This window comes from Setaria italica, chromosome VI, assembly GCF_000263155.2.
Source record: "Setaria italica strain Yugu1 chromosome VI, Setaria_italica_v2.0, whole genome shotgun sequence".
Lineage (NCBI taxonomy): Eukaryota > Viridiplantae > Streptophyta > Magnoliopsida > Poales > Poaceae > Setaria > Setaria italica.
The window spans coordinates 1,618,247-1,640,330 of NC_028455.1; the positions used below are offsets into that span (position 1 = coordinate 1,618,247).

Below are 22,084 nucleotides of genomic sequence, written 5' to 3' on the forward strand. Positions count from 1 at the left end.
CGCCTCAAAGGCCTCCTGCTCTCAGCCCCTGCTCTCCTCCCAGCGGGATCTCTCCTAGCAGGATCTCCATCGCGGGCGAGGCTGAGGCGGCAGGTCCTACTCTCCTCCCAACGGCACCCTACTCTAGTCCCTTCCTCTCTCGATGGCAGCGTAACTCGGGGTCAGCAGCATCGCCCACCGCATCGCGGCCCCTCCACACGAGCCAGCTTGCCGCGCCACTGCCCACCACATCGTTGCGAGAGGAAAGAGAGGAAGAAGAAGATACTGACAAGCGGAGAAAGTTGAGTGGGGTGGACTGTAAATGACATGTGAAATCCACTCATAAGTATTTCCGAAAAGCCACACAACTTTCAGCTTTCTCACAACCCACAACCTACAGCAGCTTTTCCATAGCCCGCAGCTCACATCTATTTTTTTTCAAAAACCACAGCTCAACCAAACACACCCTAATTATACATATTAATATCATATATACCATGAAGCATCAGAGCTTCCGCATGTAGCCGCATGATGATAAACACACAAACAGCGCGCGCAGCAGGAACATGCACTTGTTACAACAGGAAGGGTATGATGTCAAGGATAAAGCTACCTCTATTACAACCACTCTGATGACAGAAACTAGGTGTAATCTACGATAACCATGTCAAGGACGAAGGCACACTCAAGAGGGTCAAGAGTCGGCTTTCTGCTTCCGAAGCACCAGTCTATTAATACGATAAATACACAGGACTAAACCTCTCCCCAGGTTCTTTTTCCCTGGATTCTGGATGACTCAGTCCAGAGTCATTGGTTGGGCGATGCAGCAGCGGAAGCGGGCCCTACGGACAGTGGTCAGGACCTCCGACTCCACCTGCTCCAGCATCATGACAATCTCAGTGAATGGGGGGCGAACATCAGGGTTTGCATCCCAGCACCTGGTCATGATCTCCCCTAGGGCGGGGAGGCAGTCATGGGGTATGGTTGGACGGACACCCTTGTTCACCACAGCAAATGCAGCTTGCACTGCAGTCATGTTTGCAAAGGGAACGCTCCCAGTTACAAGCTCCCACAGGACAATGCCAAAGCTGTAGACATCGACTTTCTGGTTGTATGGTCTATGCTGGATCATCTCCCTGTATGTGGAAAAGTAGGAAGTTAGCACATAAAAAATAAACAAACAGCACACTGTAAGCAGCAATTGTTCCAATTCTACAGCAAAGCAGAGTCTCACATAGTTGAAGCATCCATGACAGGCATCGTAACTAATAGTAAACACCACCACAAACACAACACATATATTTCACTGAGGATAACATGTTAAGAGCTAGAACATGAGAACAGAGTGAGCTAGAACCAGGTTAAGAGCATCAGCATTTACCAAAATCAATCACACAATGAATCTGAACATATAACTACGGACCCTTATGTCTGGATATTAGTATATTTAATATGCACGATATGCTTGCCAACTAATGTACTATGAAACCCAGAGGCAAACGAGAACAATTGAAGTATGTCACCATGCTCCCTGAAATCTAGGAAATTGGCAGGCTGCACCTTTAATTAAGAGTGCATGCTTTAGTTATTTCACACTATCCACCTACCAACCAATACCGTTATACTAAATATTTACGAGCATTGATATTACACAATTCAATTCATACAGAAATTTCTATAATGTCATTTAAAAATTTAATAGCATTGGGCAGTGGGCTCTCCACTCCGGTCATATTCAGGTCATGTCATCCAGGTTGTTTGTGGGCATTCCTTGTTAGGCTGGGACAGAAGGATAGCAACAAGCAGTTGGTTGCACCTTCGTCTCATCTTTAACATGGACATTGCAATCTTTTACATATTTCATCACTTGTCTTATTGTCTAGCTGCAAGCAAACATGCCATTCAGGCTAGGGGAGAAAATGTATTTTTCCAGTAAGCTAGGAAGGATTTTGTTTTTGCCATTGAGTTGTCTCACTGCAATATCAGTATCTGGGAAAGGAACGGTAGCAACAAATCGAGGGTTTTCATGGTAAGAGGCATTTATTGAGCTGCTTAATTATAAATATGTTGAGTGAGCACTTTGATAAGTTTTGATTGAATTTATATAAACAAGGACATTCTGAACAGGAGCAAAGAACATAAATCATTGAACCTCTAAAATAAATGAGTTGATCATGTAAAGAATGACCCATCTGAAATATTTTCACATTGGTAGGCTCGATAGGGCATACTCGTCCCACAAAGAGTGCACTTTTAGGATTTTTAGGACATATTAGTATTCATGAGAAATGACATGGGTGCCCCTAATTAAAGTAGTTAATCAACATGAACCAAATCTTGGAAAGAGAAAAGGTGTTAGGAATTTAAATGTCCATGCATCTTGGAAAGGTCAAATGCATCTTGGAAAATAAAAAATCAATTAAATGCACATGCAACTTTGGTAAAAGAATATTTTAGATGATTAATTATGTATACAATTAAATCTAGTTGGTCCAAAAGCTACAAATGCACTCTTTTTGTGGGACAAAATTTGAACTCAAAAAGAGCACTCTTTGTGGGATAGAGGGAGTATAGGTCATAGGTGACAATATCTGGCTAGCCAATGGGCCGCATGATGGCATCTCATTTACCAAGGGTGTAGTTTCGTTACCATGGAGGTTTAGTTAGGTCAGATGTTTCATGACAGACCAATATAGCAGGATTTGCTAACCTCTTGAATATATGTGCGATTCAAAATTGGAGTTGAATATCTTTTTTGTTGGCTTTGTGGTCGGATGTTATATGGAAACAAATAGTTCCAAGGTATTCCTACCTTCCTTAATAATCTTGAACTCTTTTTGTGGCTTTGTGATCAGATGTTACATGGAAACAAATAATTCCAAGGTGTTCCTTAATAATCTTGAACTAGGACCTAGATACCAACATATTCGATATCATGCTTGACATTTTTGGACAAACACAGAATTTAAAAGACTTTCTTTTGTTAGTAAGGCAACCTCAAAGTACCGGCTTCAAATTTCAATTTAAAGTTGTCAAGGTTGAGGAAACTTCTATCTTTGTTTCCTGGTTTGCAACCCATTGCCAACCAACATCGAGACAATTCGTTGTCATTTTAATGCTGGGCTACTCATAATGACTCACAAGACTCCGCAACTTGAAGAAAACTAAAGGACAGGATACGGTATGAGGGATATCTAATCCATTTCGACAGGGTTGCACCTCTTGCTAACGAGTAACTTGTCAAAGAAGTTACAAATATGGTTGTTTGAGAAGTGCATTCATCTCCTTTGATGTTGCTTGTGAGCTTTCTTGTCACATGGAGGTGGCAAACAAAGGAAAATGTGATTGTGACCCATTGAGGTTTCTCTTCTTGGAGTAAGTCTTGCAAAATAAGCCTAGAATGATCAATATTACTGGATGTATCCCTTTTTTACTCCTTTAGAGCCAATATACCTCAATTTACCATGCTTCAAGTCGTGAAGTTGAGTCACCTTGCTAGCGATTAGTCAACTAGTTATAACTAGCTGACAAGTGGAATAACTAATGAGCACAATGTGAAGAGATCATAGTGATTGAAGCTAGACAGGGTCAGCGGTTCAACAACCAAAAGTAGTAAGAGCATAAGGATTGCCTTGGTTAGATAACCAAAGTTGGGATGGGCTTTGCGAGAAACTGGATGGTTGCATAATTGTCCTAGAGGCTTATTCGTGCGAGAACTCACGATGAACAACTATGAGGAGGGAGAAAATAGTGCGGGGAAGAGGAATTGAACACATCTTGGGATTTGGATACTTCGACATGCACTACACCACATTTTCACTTGCAATGAGCCGATGACATGGAATGTGTATTAAATAAGTAATTTACATATCGATGGCTCCCCGATTCAACCACTAGTTGGACCAATGAACCACAAATCGAGAGCTTTGAACTAGTTCGTTTCGGTAACCATCGGAGAGATAGCTTTATACCACGGTGGAGCATCAACGAAGAGCACCACTAGCGAAGGCAGAGGTCCGATGGCTACTAGCAAGTAGCAATGGCCCAACATCTCAGTAGAGGAAAATGTCCTCTTCTAGCCATGTTATGCTCGTAGCCGTAAAACGTAAGGGATAGGGTTACACAAGATTGTGCTTCCTTTTTATATAGGAGTCCAAATTCTAATGGTTCGGGATTATACTAAACCAAATTGTCACCCACCCAAGCCCATCCGATCAAACACCAAGACGTGGATGCCTAATTGCAATGGAATTGATAATTGATTGTCTAGCCCTCCAAATCGAGTCATGGAGTTGATGCCCTAGATGTGCAGTCGCCAACTCAACAAAGATTAGATGGCGACTCAACAACACTTAACATGCATCATCATGGGGCGCCATCTAAACACCAATCTAGGTGCTAGGAATACAAGGAAACTACAAAAACGATCATTGAAGCACTCCCTTGGCCCACTTGCTTGAAGAAGCAACCATGTTTAGACATGTAGAGAAGTTGTAATCCTCCCTACTCCCATATTGCTCCACATCTTCCTTGTGTTGTCAATGCCAACCCTTGACTCTGCCACGCACCTCACCTTTGCCTCTGTTGTAAGTGCTCGTCATAAAGCGGCATTGGCTACAACCCTTGATGGAGGTGTGGCAAGGTTGGGGAGCAAGGTAGAAAAACTATGTTGCATGGCGAAAGGATCCTTCCCACGTGAGACTTCAGTTGACCATTGAGAGCGGTGAACAAACCAGGCAGCTTGCCAATCCCACCACCACCATGCAACTACTTGGCATACAATTTTGATTGCCCTGTACCAACTAGGGGCATGCAAGATGCTTGTCTCAACGAATCTTCCCTTCTCGTAACGGGGCTTTAACGAAGCCAGATGTGATCATGTATCACATGATTACTTAATTATGCTAACAAAATAAACTATAATTTCCCAGTGAGAAAATAATTACCATTAGAAAAACATATTCCTAACATGACAAGTAAAACGATAAATGAAATTAAACTACCCCGTAATTAAGACTAAGACAAACCAACTTTGCTCATCAGCTAATATAACTTGTAGATATAACTAAAATAGTAAAATAGCACGCTGGGTCTACAATCTTTGCAGATTCTCCTAAGATGGCAATATTTTATAGACCTTTTGGCAGAAGAATTCGCAGTGCAGAATGATTTCAAAAGGAATGCAGAACTGATGCAATCTCAAAACTTAGCTAGCAATAGTTACTGATCATTAGTACGCATCTATAAAATGATAAACCTATAAGTGAAGAAATAATATGGATTTCTAGAATGGCACCCTACTTAACTAGTTCTAAACAGTAAGCAACATTTGAGGCCACATAGCTACACACCAGAATTTCTAGAATGCCACAAGTGGGTACAAACCGATGCATATTTAACATATATACAAGTGTTTGGTCTGCTAAAACAGTTTTGGTATTGGATAGGGTTTAAAAAGGTGTCGTAAATTGGCAAGTCTGGACAGCAGCAGAACATGTAAAAATGTACTTTGAACAATCAAGTATTCCATACAATCAGGTAATGCTAAATCATGTCTATTTTGGAGGAACAACTACATAAAGAATCCAAAGTTTACCAGTTAATACTGACAAGAATACACTAAACTATTAGGTCTAATATAGGAACAATGCGTATAAGTAAAACTTTATGCTTTTACAGTACCACTCATTCACATGTTACAGGTAAACAATATAACAAAAAGAATAAGCGACATAAACTGCACGTATATATTGGTGAAGAAACGCTGGAACTTCTAGATAGCAAGCAATATCTGAACTCATGTTGCTAATTGCTATGCCCAGAATTTCAGAACATATCAAGAGAATTCAATGTATATTTTACATATAAACTAATGTTTGATCTGCTAAACTAGCTTTAACATTGGATAAAGGCCCCCAAAATAAAGGATTTATAAATTGGTAATCCTGGAAAGCAGCAGCATGGAAATTTTACACGCAAAAACTTTTGTATTCACAATCAAGTATCCAATGCCTATCAGGAAATGCAAAATTTTAATTTTCAAGTCAATTTTGGAGGAGCGACTCCATAAAAAAAAGCTATATATTAACCAGTTACAGAGATCACAAATACATTAAACAATTAGGTCTAATACAGGAACAATCCATAACGTGACAGACAAACAGTATAGCAGAAAGAATAAGCAATCAAAGAAACTGGATATATCATCGATCGATACATATTCCCTATTGTGATCCCCAGTAATGACGATGTGAAAAACGAAACAGATATGCCTTATTAAGAAGAACATAATGACCAACTGAAACAAGATAGACAAAGAGCATGTTTGTTCAACTTACGGAGCCATCCAACGATATGTTCCTGTTTCCGGTGTCATCCCCTCAGTCTTCACTTCAATCCTAGCCACTCCAAAGTCAGCAATCTTAATGGACTTATCACCAGAAATCAGGAGGTTATCTGACTTAAGATCTCTGTGAATAAAACCAAGGCCGTGGACATAGGCCATGCCACGTGCAACATCTAGTGCCTGCTTTACTGCTAACTTCAGCGGAACAGACCTGTTCTGCCTTCTGCTCAAGAAATTCTTGAGCGATCCACCCTTCGCATATTCAGTGACTATGCACCACACCATTGGCTTCCTACAAGCACCAATGAACTTCACAATATTGGGGTGCCTCAATGTAGAAAGCATCATGACCTCCTGGACAAATTGTTGCTCAAGCAATTGAGCTTTCTCAGGGTCTGCCTCTGGTCGCTCCAAAAGCTTTATGGCAACATCCATACCGTTGTAAGTTCCCCTGTAAAGCTTACCAAAGGCACCCTGGGCAAAGGGCATCCCCAGGTGCAGCTTCCCCAGATCAATAGTCCACTCCTCATAATTCTGGAGTGTCTCAGTGGGGAATCGATTGTCCATGAGAGCCTGCGCCAGCGCATCCTCACTCAAGGCATGCGACACCCTCCCTGGACGGAAGATGCTGTTCCCGACCGAATAGCTTCCCACAACAACAGGCCCCTTGAGACCAGGATGGCCTAGCATCCCAGTACGGGAGTCACTGTTAGATCCCACGCTGCTGTTGTCCACGGACATGGCGATGGAGCCGCCGTGCATACTGGTCTGCAAGCTGTTGAGGCTGTCGACAGACATGTTGGAGCCCTCCCCCAGCTTCTGGTAGAAGGCCATGTCGCAGAAGCCCCCGCCAAAGTTCACACCACCATCATGGCCACCCACGGCGCCAATGAAGCCAGGGAAATTGGCGCCTTGCGCCATCACTCGACAACAAGAATCCTAGTTTCCACAATCACTCCACTCCTCTCCCTGCTCCCCAACACAGCACCCTGGAAGCCTGGCGATTGGTTACCTGCAAAGGAGGAACAAAACAGATATCACCAACAAGGGGAAAAAAACACAGTATTCTAAATACAGATACAGCTCAACAAGAGGATTAACGCTTCCATTCATACAAAAACTACAATTTACACCACCCCCAACATGCAGTTATAGAAACAAACATCCAAGAATTGCTAATTTAGGAACTAATTAGAGATTAGAAACGTATACTATTTCATTTCCGAAAGAAGATAAAAGGAAACGTACATACTAGTAGTGGAGAAATACTAAAAAGATCACAGCTTCCGTTGTGATAAGACTAAGGCCCTACAGTTTCTGCAAGCAGCAACATGCAAAGCATAAAGGGGAAACTAGAGACTGATGCTGCTACTCCAGAACGGGGAAAATCCAAGGAGACCGAAAGAGGTAACCTCAAATCCCCAAGGAATTGCCCCCCAAAACGGCAATCTTTACAGCAGAGCCCCATTCCAGGACCGAATCGAACCCCCCAGACAGCACCTGGAACAAACCCAAGGGGCTTGACCGGCCAACAGCCCGAATCAAAGCGACCCCCCGCGCGCCACCAGCCCCGCCGCCCCCCACCCCCCAAATCGGCCTCGCCAGCCCACGGCAGTCAACAACCCCAGCGCGGGCCGCAAAGCTCTCACCTTTGGCTCTCCCAGGACACGCCCTCCGCTCCGCCGCCGCCAATCGATCGAGGCCGGGACGGGAGCCGCGGGGTTCCGGCGATCCGGAGGTGGCCCGATCGGGGGAGAAGGACGCGCAGGGGGAGCAGGTGCCGACGCGGCGCCGGGACGACGGGGAGGCCCCCCTCGCCGCTGGACCGAGCAGGCAGGCCGGGGCCGGGGCCGGGGCGCGGCGACCGGTGGGTGGTGGGGGTCTGGCTGGCGCTGGCTCTGGGAGAGGGAGGGGAAGGAAGGCGAGGGGAATGGGGAGGGGGAGGGGAAAAGATCAAAAAGGCGAGGAGAGAGAGAGTGGGAGTCGCCGAGCGAGCCCTGCCTGCTCGGTGGTGGTGGAGTGGAGTACAGCCTCGTAGCGCGCGCGGTCATTAACTGCGGGTTAACCACGTGTCGGGGGGATTAGCGAGGCCTGCGCGGCTGCCCGGTGGGTTAGCGAGGGGATTTGGGCGTTGGCGAGGGGGTTCCGTGCAAATCCGGCGCCGCTTCATCGGTCGCCGTCGTCAGAGTCGGAGGTCACCAGCGAGGCAGGCACCGCCGGTGCCGGAGGACGGTCGCCACGGGCCAAACGGCAGCGCGTTGGCAGGCCTGACCGGACACGACTGCACGAGGGTGGTGCATCATCCGCAGGCGTTTCGCTCCGGCTGCAACTGTGTGTCGGCGGTGGGTGCGAGCATGTTATGTCTACACGCATCCATTTCTACTGGAGCATCTCCAACAGATCGAGAAAAATTCTTTCCCCTAATCAAATACTTTGATTACTCGATTTGTTTCAAATTGCAGGTCGTTTTGATCCACAGGTTAAAATGATCTACAATTTTATAATGAAGGAGTATAAAGAAGATTAAAGGGTAAAATTATGCTCCAACAAATTGAGAAAGCGATCCTATTTTTCTATAATGTTTTTCAAGACGGAGAAAACTCCTTGCCTCTCTTTTTTTCATTTTCCCCTTTCTCTCTTTCCTCTCCCTCTCCGGCGCTTTCTTCTTCCTCTTTTGCATGAGCCCCACCGCCGTATCTTGCTCGCTGGCTTTGCCCTGCGCGGCCACATTCGCCCGCCGGCCGGCCCTCCCCTAGGTGGCGCCAAGACACCCGCGTGGCCCCGCCGTCACATCCATATGGCTTGAGCGGCCGAACGGCCGAGCTGGTCGCCCTGCCATCAGCCGGGCAGCATGGGCCGCGCCGCCGCAAGGCACCACCGTAGGCAAGAGCGCCGCTCGTCGGGCACATCCGTGTGATAGAGATGAAGGTGTGTGCATCCTTATTATAATATCTACATAGTCATCTATGTAGGCATGAGCACATATGAAGTGACACATTATGCATCAATCTTTATGTAAGATCAATGTGGTGAAAAAGGAGGGGGTTATTGGATTGTGTGTGTCTTAGTATAACATGTACAGTGACATAAGCATATCCATAGCAATGCAAAGAATCGACGGTAGCGAATATGACAGAAGCAGGGGACTACTCTGTACATTCTATCCTTTGTTCATATGGCAAGCGAAAGAACTATTCGATTTGACCTATTATTACTGTAGCTTTTGTGCACACATCCTTTCATTGCTCTCGCTCCTTCGCCAGGTCCAACAACAAGGAACACTTGGTTCATACTTTTATTCTTTAGCCAGTGTAGCTAGTTTGATTGGTTTCATCCCTACGACAAACTACTATATGTTTCTTTATAGAAGCTTTAATAAGCTTTTTTTCACCTAGGATGTTCTATTTTTTTTTTCCAATTCGCAGTGGTATGAAAGTGCTTTGATCCACTGAAACAGTTAGGGAACATGGAACAAGGGCACTAAAGGGAACTTGTTCACGTAGGATATTACAAAGAAAATAGTTGATGCAGAGCTTATTGAAAAAAGGGGACTTCTCACGAACGAGCGGGAGTTTTCAATTCCGAATCAAAAAGACCAAGTAGCCATGACCCATCTTAAGACCAACATTCCCTCTGGAAGCACTCTTTCTTATACATTTGCTTGGTTGATTAAGTCTTCATTATAACATCTATGGTAATATAAGCACGTCAATAATGATACATCATATATCGATTTCTACGTACAATCGATTGTGTAGCATACACTGGAAGGATATGGGTTTGTTTGGTTGCAGGTGTATCATACATAGAAATCGATATATGGAGAGATGGACATAGTGACACAGGCACTTTGCAGTGACATAGGTACTATGTAGCATGTATCCATCTTTATGTAGATCAACATTGTGTGGTAAGTTGGTGATGCATACATCTTTATTATTATCCATAGTCGCATATAAAATGCATTGTATGCATCCCGTATTCTCATGTAGACGGAGGTGGGTGCGTATTTATTAGCACATTATTCATGGTGATGTAAGCATATCTATAATGAAATATAAGTATGTATCGGCCGTACCGGTGGTACGTAGTAGGTTCCATCTGGATTTAAGTTTTTCATAAAAACAATCTATTATACTCCTCCGTTCCAAATTGTATGTCGTTTTGACTTTTCCAGGTGCATGACAAAAACTATCTATTCTACTCCCTGCATTCCAAATTATAGGTCGTTTTGATTTTCTGAAAAAGCTAAAACGATACAATTTAAACGATACAATTTAAAACGGAGGGAGTACTCTATGTAAATTATAAAACCAATTTTCATTCTCGGTCTTAACTTTTGAATTTTGAATTGCCTTAAATGTTGACGGACCCTATGGTCTTGTTTAGTTACCCCAAAATTCCAACTTTGGCACTGTGCAAAAAAGAAGATTCCCCATCACATCAAACTTACGGTACATGCATGAAGTACTGAATGTAGACGAAATCAAAAACTAATTGTACAGTTTTGTTGTACTTTGCGAGACAAATCTTTTGAGCCTAATTAGTCAATATTTAGATAATAATTCACAAATACAAACGAAACGCTACAGTGCTGGCACAGTGATTTTGGTTGTCCAAAATCGGGCAACTAAACAGGCCCTATATGAAATCACAATATTTGTGTTTGTTTAAAGAGAGAGAGAGGCGCTGCGTTGACCGTTGACGCGGAACCTCCCGACCGTTAGATCTGTTTTTAACAAAATCCTGCCTTCGTCTGTCGAACAACTTGTCGCCGATCATGTCCGGAGACTGGGGAGGCCAGATGACAGGAGGCGCCGGCGCCGGCGCAGGCCGGCGGCGAAGGTACGAGTCCCTCAAACATTGAATCTGGCTTCCTTCCCACGGTGCAGTGCAGAGCTAACGACTCGAAGGTCTTCTAGTTTCTCGATGGAAGAAGCCTGCCGTCCGCTCTCCCCGCGTGGAGAGCAAGCAGATGAGAAGGAATCTGAGGCTATTTTGAGAAACGGGAATGCGGAGCGCACGCAGGATCATCGATCTGCTTGCCTCCAATGGCAGATCTGGGGCGTGTGTCCTAAACTCCACCCCAAACCAATCAACCGCATTCCTGGGTAGTTCACTAGACAGTATACTGCTGCCAATTGCAATGCCGGTGAGTCCTATGTCGAGATTGCTCGAGTATACATATGGCTTCTTCACTTATCTATGAGGTTTTAACCCCTCAATCTGCTTTTTTGTTGATAATAATCCTGTACAGTACTGTCTCCGAAGAATAAGTAATAAACAATTTTTGTGCCAGTATAAAGGTCTTTGGTGGCATTAACTTATAACATGGTATGTTTGATTTGATAAGCTTACTGGACACAGTTCATCTGAACTATGATTAACCACATGCTCAGTTAACCAGTGTATTGACGTTTTGGAGTTCGGACAAATATAAGAAATGCTGTTACTTTGTTTCATTTCTCTTGCACATAAGATCCGATAAGAATATTCAACCTCTAAAAAAAAGAATGTGCAACTATAAGGACCTCTAACAATTACCAAAATCAAATTATAAATGTAGAATTTTGTTCTATCTATCTATATTTATATATATTCGGGCCACCGTAATTACACTGTGCTATTTTCCTTTTCTTTTTACTTGAAGGCACATGAAACCTGCAATTGGGTTCAAGAAATGATGATGGCACCAGGCTTGCCGAATTTTGCCAAGTAGAGTTGCCAGCAGATGGAACTGTATGACTGTCTCTGCTTGCTGTCAGCTAGAAGGTTGGCCATTGGAGGTCACACTGAGGACTAATTTCTGGTACTCTCCAATAGCCCATATAGGAAATATGTTGCGATAAGCCATGTAGCACAAGGGGCCATTTTTCAAGAAACTTCCAATCATTTCCTGCAGCACAATTTAAAAAGAACAAATTATTAGTAAATGATGCTGACTGCTGAACAACAGTGGATCTTTTGATGGAGGTGACTACATGGTTACTAAAAAAGTCGGGCAATTCCTAGAATAGTGAAAAAGGAAAATAAAGGAGCTGCATTGCAACTATCATGCTGGTGTTCCAGGTTATGCTGCGAATCCTATCAGTTGTAAATTATAAGTAAATAACTCAGATTCCACATTTCGAAACTATCCGTGGAGTGTATTAATTCTTCTGTCAAAACTTTATTTATCTTTCTAAGCAAAGATCACACACATCTGTCAATTGGACATTATGTTATTTGATTATGCTTAATGTCGTTATAAAATGGAAATTCAAGACTTAAAACTTTTGTATAACACAGAATGCAGTATAGTACCTCCTGTGGAAAGTCACCATTGCCCAACTGCATATTCATGATAAGTTTTGCTGCTTTGTGCAGTGGAGTGGGATCTCTTTCCACCTGGATTTAGAAGAAACATTGAAGTACTTTCGAATAATGAACTAGATCTGAACCTTTTAAGTTACCACTACAAATTGATTGAACTATTTTGGATCAAATATGCATTGTCCTGGTTGCACATGAAATCTATTTTACTGTTACATAAGTAATCACCTGTCCAGCTTTCATGAGTGCCAACATTGCCCATGCAGTGTTCACTATATGTGACTTCTCCCCGTCCAGATTCGTGTATGCCTGTTTATAATTTGAACATGCATTCAGTCTCTTGATTGAATTGCAGCAAAGCAAGACAATATCAAAGAACATAAATCTTCAGCATAAATATAGGTGCACATTAATCTTTCTGAAAGAAAATGATGCACAACAATCTTCTTCTTCTTCTTTTTTAAGGAAAAGATCTATATTGGCATACTGCCTCTAATCAGCGAAACTTCTTTTTCTTTTTTCATTTTCAATTATTTTTTGATTTTTTAAAGAACTGGGCAGGAGCACTGCCTATCATTTAAGGAGATTCATTTTCAATTATCAAAGGTGCACATGAAATTAATGGAAAGGCGTACTACAAATTATGTTCCTGTTGCCGTTCAATTTCATGCATATTTTAAACATAAGGATATGTTTTGATCCTGTAGTTTCACTTTATCTAAATAAGCCTGATAGCTAAGTTTGATATTGATAATTTGTGTTCATAATGAAGTCACTACCTGTTCAAAAATAATAGAAAATGCAGAATTTGTTTTTAATTTTTTTGAAATAAAACTGAAACAGGATCAAAACATGTTTTCATTGTCTGGATGTATTGCTTGCTCTAAAACGTGCAGAGTTTCCATTGCGCACAAAGCATCCCACAAATGATTACCTTGGTTCTGGATGAAAGATGACTCTCACCCCATCCACCATTATGTAGCTGCTTTGACAATAGGAATTTACAGGCCTTCCGAATGCCGGTGCTGTTACCATAACTCTGTCCAACGGCTGATAGACCCTCTATAGCAAACCATGTACCATATGTGAAACAAATACCCCAAGATCCAAACCTGTAAAGTAGATCATTGATTATCTGTTTCTCAATGTTGTATATAGTTTTAGCAATGCTTTAAAATCTGATGCATGGCATGTCATTGATTTCTTTAATCTTCAACTTGTCTTGTTTAATTTGCTATAATGAGGTTAGCAGCCAATTCTTGTGAATATGTATTTATGCAGTAGGACAGTAGTAAGACCTTGCTATTTTCTCATCTGTGTAAGTGTATTTATTGAAGTCTGCTAACTACAACAAGTCTGTTACTTTATTGTCAGCTTGCTGAAGACCATGTTGTTTTGGGTCTAGGTACTTTAGTTCTGCTGAGCTATCCTGGGAATACTGTTTTGTAGATTTAGGTTTTGCAGCATCAAAACTACAAAGTAATGTGCCAAATTTAGACCTTTATCTTTCGCTTCTTACTGCTCAGTAGCTCTTTGAAATGGATATTAAATGAGCACTCCTTTTTGCTCTGGTCATGTTTTAGGGGTACTAACCATGAGCCATCATCATTCTGTAACTTCTCGATGAATTCTGTAGCATTCCTAATACACTGATCAATTTCATCTTTCCGATGCCCAGGGTACTTCTCACGAAACAGTGCGAGCGCTTGGATGACTGATGAGGTACACTCGACGTACCTGCATTTTGTATGCATGGTATTATCAGTCATAGCCTCATAGGAGACTTATATCTAAGAGAGGTTGTAAAATTCTTACTGATGCTCCACCATGATGTCTGCATATATTTCTGTCATGTTGAAAATCTGCCATGGAAAAGATCCAAATCCCCATTATTCAGTGCTCGAAATGTGTACGAGTACTGTTTAGGCTCTACAATATTAGTCTCCTTAAGACATTTTCTTGCACATGAGATGCCACGTAAATTTTCTTAATAATTATTTCCTTTACATTTGGCCACAATTTTTTTTTTGGCATTGTACCATTGTATTGATTCATAATGGACACCTTGATTATTTAGCTCCACGTTACCATGGTACTATGTGTCTTTCTTTCTTTCATCTTGGACTTCTCATTACATCTTTACTCCAATTCATATAACTTAACTGTGAATGTGCAAGTTAGACAAATAAATGTACATGCTTGCCTTCAGTGTGATAGTCTTATTTGTTCCTAAGCATGCTTTGTGATCTGTGAATGAACACTTGTGGTTCATTCACTATGTTCCCAAAGTAAGAAATTTTGAGCAGACATAATTGCTTTTAGATATCTTGTGATCATAATAGCATTAAATATCTACAGTCCTAAACCAAATAATAGGATATAGTATATGTATGCTATTACAATGCCATGATAGTGCACAAATTTACTTAACAAGTCAAGCAGAAACCAGGAGCACACCTCCATCCATGGATATGTCCGAGCTAGTTCCCAAGTTCCATAACCACCATTTGGATTCTGTATGAATTCAGGATTAAATCTGGTTACCCACTGCTTTTCTTGACATTCAACCATTATGCTGTTAGTTAACTCATAGTCTATAATTCATCTGTTAAAACTGATTGACATGCATTTCCCATTTGGATGTGTCTGGAAATTAAGCTTTTCCTTTTGTTTTCAGTACAGTATGCTGTCCAAAATATCCATCCAAACTGTTGCATATACTTCTTGGAGTGTACAAATATCATGTGCTACAGATGAAAATTTGCATCACTGCATTTGCATGCTATATTAGTTTTTTATTTTTTAAAAAATGATTCACAGCCAAACTCTATCATGAAACAGAATTTCTTCAGCTATCCTGAACTTGTCTATGGCATGCGGGATGCAAAGTAAAGTAGCTTCGTGCCTGTAAGGATAATAGTATGTTCACTGCATCATGTAGGCGACCGGTTTCGATCTGATCACCTGCAACGTCTGATGAAAACTTTGACAGCAGTAACAAAGCCTGAAACATGGGAACACATATCACATTGTGTTAATAGATTTATTTTTTTCCATGTATGGTTTGGGTCTGATACTGTTATGGTGAAGTATAAGAACACTGATGGCAGACTTTGAACCTTAAGAGCTTCCGCTGTGCAATCTGAAACCTGCCACCCCTGATCTGCAACCTGGAAGGCCCACCCTCCTTTAGATATGTGGCGGTACTTTCTGCTGAAGTCACCAGAAGGATTGTCCATGATCTTAAAATTTAAGTCAGTAGAGTTAAGCAAGTAAGTTTATAGAAATACAACTGATAGAACTACAATTCTGGACAATAATACCTGGGAAGCTTTTATGAAGTTATGTGCTTTCTTGAGGGTATTTATATATTCTTCTGCAATGTTACAAGCTAATATCGCCTGAACAGCGAAAGCAACATCCCATAATTGACCAGCACAGACCTGTGGAAAATGATGACACATAAATGTCAATTTTGAGCACACAAGGTGTTGTGGATTGACAGTATGTGTAAACTGCTGGGATATTGTATTATGCCTTATAAAAAATGGGTTCTGAAGAAATATCTAATTTACCCGCACTTTCATGCCATCTTCTCCAACCCATAGGAAATCAGCAACCCTAGCCAAATGGCTCTTGAATGCGTCTGAATTGTGATTTTCAATCCAACAGCACAACATGGATAATGCCTGTAATGTTTAGTCTTTGTAAGGACGCGTGTAATATTCATTAGCACCAGCTAGAATTTGAAGTGTCCATTCATGCAAGAAACATTTCCTAAGTTTTTCTTGTACCACTTCTTCGTACCATGCATTATTAAGAAGTGAGTGAGTGAGTGACAGACTGACTATGTATACACAAAGTGCTATGTCCTATGATAGATTAAAACAAGAGAATGCAAAGGTACTGTGCTAGCTGATATTTCAGTTTCTGAATTTGTTAAAAGAAAGGAACCATCAATCAGTTTATTAGGTTTAGTCCCACATCGGAAATTGATGATGGGGGAGCGCAACATATAGGTAGGGGCAACCCTCACCCATCAGGCTAGTCTTTTGGGTTGAGTTAGGTCCAAAACCTTGTTGTTGTGGGATTCGGTGGACCTAGGCCTGTCGGGGTGCCGGCTCGTGGGTATAGCGGGCTGGGTCGGATTCCGCTGCGCACTCTAACACAGTTACTATTACTATTCAACTTGGGCTTGTTTCTGCTGCGATGTTCAAATTTAGTTGCTGTGAGTCTCTTGTTTTAAAAAGACGTAGAAGTTTTACCTTCTGTGCAGCACCAATGCAGATATACTGAGAGTTTTCATCTTCATATTTCAAGAACTCAGCAATTTGTTGGAGGGCTTTCTTTCTCATGTAGGAAATTGGCCACTGTGTGAGGAAAGGTTCACCAAAACTGTAAAGGCAGTCAGATAGGCACTCCTGTAGCCACGTATGTGGATTATACACATCTTCCTGCATTTGAATTTGTAATGTATTTCACCAATTCCAAAAAGATAAACTTATAAAAAAGAAATATACTGTCATGTTTTCATATTAAAGTTACAGGGACTTGATTTATCCGAGTGCTTGTATTAGGGAATAACATGACATCTACATACACAAAGCACGTGGCTATTTGCAAGCACATACAAAAATTTCTGATAATCTAGATTGGTAAATATAAAAAATCTATCTAATACTATTCATTTACATCTAAATACCGAGTACATCAATCTAAAATCATATAAAATGTTTGCAGATGTGTTAGACGTTTGACAGACAGACCTTTGCACATAATTTACGTGCTTTCTTCCAGTCAATCTTTCTATAGGGATGAATATGTAACTCTTCCCTTAATGACATAACCAATCTTGTTATGGGTCCAACAAATTTCTTGCCATATAAATAGGATATGGGAATGAAAGCCATTCTGAAGTGACTCCACAAACGTCCTACATTTGCAAGGAAAAGAAACCAATGATGAGATCTGGTTGGCCCTTACATAACTACTACACATGCAGCAATATTATCATAAAGTAGCAAAATAACTCAATGTTGGCATGTAAAAGATGTGGCAGAAAAGCAGAATATTTTGTCTAATACTAAACAAAAACTTGACCAAGCTAGGGTGAACTAGGTGGCATTTGAAAAGGAATAAGAAGAAATTGACACCCAAATTTGAGTTGAAGAGGACTTGGACCTAAGTGGTAGAGATGTACACCTACACATGCCACCAACTGAGTTCCTTAATTTTCCTAATACTGAAGAATAAATTTAACCTCATTATCGTTAGCAGTGATGGTGATAACCGATATTACATATTTATGTGTCAACGTGTTTGTCTTTTAAGGTACTGGTAACTCTTGATTTTTTTTCACTCAAGTCAGTGCAGGGAATTTTGATCTTAGAAAATATCAATATACAAGAAATTTTGATGTCCATCTGATCTGGTCTATGCACAGTTGTTCTGATAATCACATTGCTCAACAACCAAGTAGCTGGTGCTAATAAACTATACATGTACCAGGGCAAAAATTCTACCTGGCTGAACAGGAACCAATGATGGAAGAAGAAACAGTTCTGGAGGGATGGGATTTACACCGGACCATTCAAAAACTCCAAGCACCTGCAATATCAGGTATTCAGTTACAAGGGTAAAGGCAGATCAGTTTTGCATAGATGGTTGTTGGTATATTTATTTATCATGATAGCACATTTCTTTGAACTGATGTCGTTCGTATTTTGATGTTCTTGAAAGTCTCATTTTTCATTTAGAAGTTTGAATAGCTCAATGACTATACTGGTAATCCTCTGATATTAGTATGCTTTTAAAGGATTAGTAAATCTCAAGTCCTTCTTCCCTTGGGATAGGTTAAGTGCGATATTTGATAAATCAAGTGTTAAATTACTTCCGGAAACAAGTGAGTTACAATTATGAAGATTCAACGAGAGGATTGTTACCGAGAGCCAGACTTTCCCCAAGATTGGAATCATTGTTGCACCGCCATGATCATGTATCCATTTTCTTGCTTTAGGCATGGACATATCTGGTCCATCATCAACACTCTGACCTAGTAGCCTTAGAGCAGTATAGTTGAGAGCAGTGCTGAGCATGGAGCTTTCACCTTCTGCATGTAAGCCCCATCCTCCATCTACGTTCTGATTCACAATGTTGATTAAACACTTGTTCAAATCTTGATGAAATGTTCCAGGTTGTCTTAAGTTATTTATACTTTCCTGGAAATTCTGTAGCTTACCTGACGGTTATACAGGTAACGAATAATCTCTTTGCGGTGTTCTGACGATAGTGTAATACCTAATGACTCTGTGACATACAGAACTATAATCTGCAGGACACAGCACTGTCAACTTGGTGTTTCAAACTTGATTATATTTCAAGGAAAATAAAAGTATGATGTCTCTTAATTTTTACCATGGTTGCTGTAGTAAATAATGGTCCTGGAAAATCCCCTGGCCAGTGCCCATCATGTGCTTGTATTGCTGAGAAGTAACTGAGTGCTTTCCTCAGTATCTCTGATACTGTGTTTGGGTTAATATCAACAGGAGTTTCACCTTTTGCTTTCTGTACAAGGCTGAAATTGTTCTCCTTTGCTAACTGCAGAAAAAAGGGTGATATTTTAAGATACGAAATTGTCATACTGTTTCATATGCGATTGACTTTAGCAGTAGTAGTTTCATGCATTGATCTCACGGTTGATTACACAACGTTTATAAAAGCATATGCATGTAGCCTACAGATCTGTCCTTTATAAGATAAGTGAGTTTGGTATAAAGATTTGTATATTCAGTCGGGGATTTGATACCATGTCATGGCCCTGTTTGGTACAACAGTCTCAAAATAAGCTGCACTAATATGAAAAAAGCCCTTCCCTGATAAGCGGGTCTAGTCCAGCTTCTACGTTTTAGTGCAAATGAGAGCGGTGGGGAGAAGCACGGTTAGGAGAAGCTACAAAAAAAGCATCTTGTTTGGTTAGAAGTTTCAGCTTATTTTGACCATAAGCAGGATTTAAGCTGTTCCAAACAGGACCATGACATGGTATCATATCTAGCTCTGTGCAGCAATCTTACTCAGGTTTGCATCGTACCTGCATGCGAGCCAAAATATCAGAGCTGTGTCTCATTTGGAATCTGTTCTTCTGGAATTCTTCCCGTGCAGAGTCAACAGCCTCCTTCTCTTCATTTGATCCAAAATTTTGATCAAACTCCCATGTTTCTCTTCCAATGTTATTGTTACCACTCTTGATCCATGGTCCACCCTCAGCAATCTTGAGCTTCCACATATTTACCGCTGAAAAGATGTACTTTCTTTCTGCTTCCTCTCTAACGTGTTACCTGCTAGGGTAAAATAAATGTCTGTTTTGAGATCCCCTGCTTGCAGAGTGAGATTAATATTCTCATAGAAATTTCAGAAAGATGTCCACATATTGAGGTTATCTTGTCTGCTATTTTACTATTCGAGTTTATTTTTTGCTAGTTTCTTGTCTGCAGCAGGGCTACTCAGTTTCACAAGGCTGTATGCACCTTTGCTTTGATATGACTGTTCCCTTTCCGAAACCATAAACATTACATTGCTTGTCGGATACAATCTTTTCTACAAAGCTAAAATGGGTGAAACTGCTTGATCCTACCTATTACTGGAAGCAGGAACACATCATACATTGAAACAAATGCGCATAAAAGAGCCACACTTACAGAGTTTTTATCTTTCCTTGACTGCAGGTTCAATCATCTCTCAATGCTGGATGATCAGAGCCATCATCAGAGAGGGTCACAGCAGTGCAGAGCAGGGTGACGTGCACTGCCAATCAGGCTGTGTTGAACCCCTATTTATCCCCCGGGAGATCACGTGGAACCCATGAGAGCATCGTCGAGTTGCGCGACGCGCCACGGAAGAAATGGCTTGGTTGGCAGCTGATGCACATCATCGAGTTGAAGCTGCTGCACAACTGCGCGCGGAGCCGTGCCGTGCCGGAGGGAGCTTGCTTGGCAGCTGAGAACCCGGGGAAATAGCTTATGTGTTGGGTGGCTTGTGCCGCTGGCTGCTTCATCACAAGAACTGCATGTCTGAAGGCAAAGGCAATGCGACCCCGGTAGCTAGCTATTGAGGTCATATGTGAAGAAGAAAGAGAGCGAGTGTTGTGAGCACTGCAGGCGAGCCACAGTTCGATTTCAGCTTTTTCTTGGGTTCAAGCCATGTTTTCAGAAACGGCCTGCAACCAGTTACGTACTTCAAAAAAATTTATGAAAAATTCAGTCTTTCAAACGCATGTTATTTAACGTGTCGAAGTTTCTGTTAGATTTATTGGGTAATTGACCCATTAAGTCAGTAAATCAAAAAAAAATCCCAAGGACCATTTTAATGCTATAAGTTAATCTCCCGTGGGAAATTTAGTGAAAACAGACGAGCTTAAAAAGTGGACCGTTAGTTCTCTTGTTGTGAACTTGGAAAGTGATGAGAAAAGTGCAATTGTTCGCGGGCTAGCTCGCCGCACCGGGCTGTGACCTGTGAGCATGAGCGTCATGCTTTGCTATTTCCCATCTGAGAACCAAGAGTCAATCAGGAATTGGTTGCTGATTGAATTTTCTAGAGTTGATTGCTTACTAAATTGCTTCCAATCTGAAAGTCAATCAAGAATTGATTGCTAGTTAGGACAGTCCCAGTGCACAGTTTCATTGTACTGTTACCAAGATTGGTAACTAAATAATTATACCAGTTGAGTGTCATGGGGGATGAAATTCCTCTCCCATATGATGAAACTCCTCTTCTCACTCCTCGTAAAAATCTTGCCAAGTCAGCATAACTCCTGTTCATGAAAGTCACATTGAGACTGGCCTTAGAGTTTCTAATCCATGGCAATCAATCAAGATTGATTACTAGTTGAAGATTGATTACTAGTTGAAGCTGGTTTTGCAGTTTCTAATTTGAGAGTCAATCAAGAGTTGGTTGATGATTGAATTGCTTCTGATCTAAGAGCTAACCAACGAGTGACCCGTCTTCTCTCTACTTGGGCGCAACACACACACACACACCAGAGATGTTCATTGTTCCCTGTCATAGATTCTTGGCTTCACCATCCTAGTGATTTGGGTCCATAGGCGTTGGGAGAGCAGGCAGGCCTCCATAACCTCACCTTCTGTAGTTCGTTCTGTGACTTTGCATCGAAGTAGGAGGCGAGTCAGGTTTTACAGGGACCATACTTCATGTGATTACTTTGCCTACATCCAAGAGGGTGCATACTTCCTACATATTAAGGAAACGTGCTCACGTTCCCTTAATATGTTCCATGTTGCCGGCCACTTGTTCTCTCACTCGGCGTGGCCGCGTGGGTAAGCCGCGGGGTTGTGGTGGAGCCCACGTGACGTAGAATCGCGTGCTAGCGGCACTCGCTACGTGAAGCCATGTTTCTCTCTCTCCTGTCATTTTTTATCCTCAAATACTGATGTG

At 41.6% G+C, this 22,084-nt stretch overlaps 2 protein-coding genes and 1 long non-coding RNA gene across 4 annotated transcripts; 1 reads left to right on the forward strand and 2 right to left on the reverse strand.

Annotated features, from left to right (window-relative positions):
• Positions 1-333: 333 nt before the first annotated feature.
• On the reverse strand, positions 334-8,278 carry LOC101771264 (serine/threonine-protein kinase HT1). 2 transcript variants are annotated; one of them, XM_004972498.3, is made up of 3 exons: positions 7,975-8,278; positions 6,318-7,337; positions 334-1,115 (listed from the first exon to the last, which is right to left on the reverse strand). In XM_004972498.3, the coding sequence occupies exons 2-3, from the start codon at positions 7,244-7,246 to the stop codon at positions 776-778; spliced, it is 1,269 nt and encodes a 422-aa protein (XP_004972555.1). In that variant the 5' UTR covers positions 7,247-7,337; positions 7,975-8,278; the 3' UTR covers positions 334-775. The 2 variants fall into 2 exon arrangements, with proteins under 2 accessions (XP_004972555.1, XP_004972556.1); XM_004972499.4 differs by lacking the exon at positions 7,975-8,278 and adding an exon at positions 7,738-7,858.
• Positions 8,279-11,762: 3,484 nt separating this feature from the next.
• LOC101771923 (cycloartenol Synthase-like) lies at positions 11,763-20,407 on the reverse strand. Its single transcript, XM_022827432.1, is given in 20 exon segments — positions 11,763-12,122; positions 12,125-12,221; positions 12,629-12,712; positions 12,866-12,946; positions 13,572-13,749; positions 14,231-14,374; positions 14,453-14,499; positions 15,095-15,151; positions 15,543-15,641; positions 15,757-15,879; positions 15,961-16,080; positions 16,213-16,326; positions 16,903-17,091; positions 17,404-17,570; positions 18,160-18,244; positions 18,580-18,777; positions 18,876-18,965; positions 19,052-19,234; positions 19,725-19,971; positions 20,332-20,407. Coding segments are annotated over 19 exon segments (2,283 nt in total). The 5' UTR covers positions 19,920-19,971; positions 20,332-20,407; the 3' UTR covers positions 11,763-12,090.
• Positions 12,009-20,488, forward strand: LOC111257589. Its single transcript, XR_002678107.1, has 4 exons — positions 12,009-12,134; positions 14,316-14,359; positions 18,146-18,256; positions 20,359-20,488. It is a non-coding gene; the product is annotated as an uncharacterized LOC111257589 (long non-coding RNA).
• Positions 20,489-22,084: the final 1,596 nt, after the last annotated feature.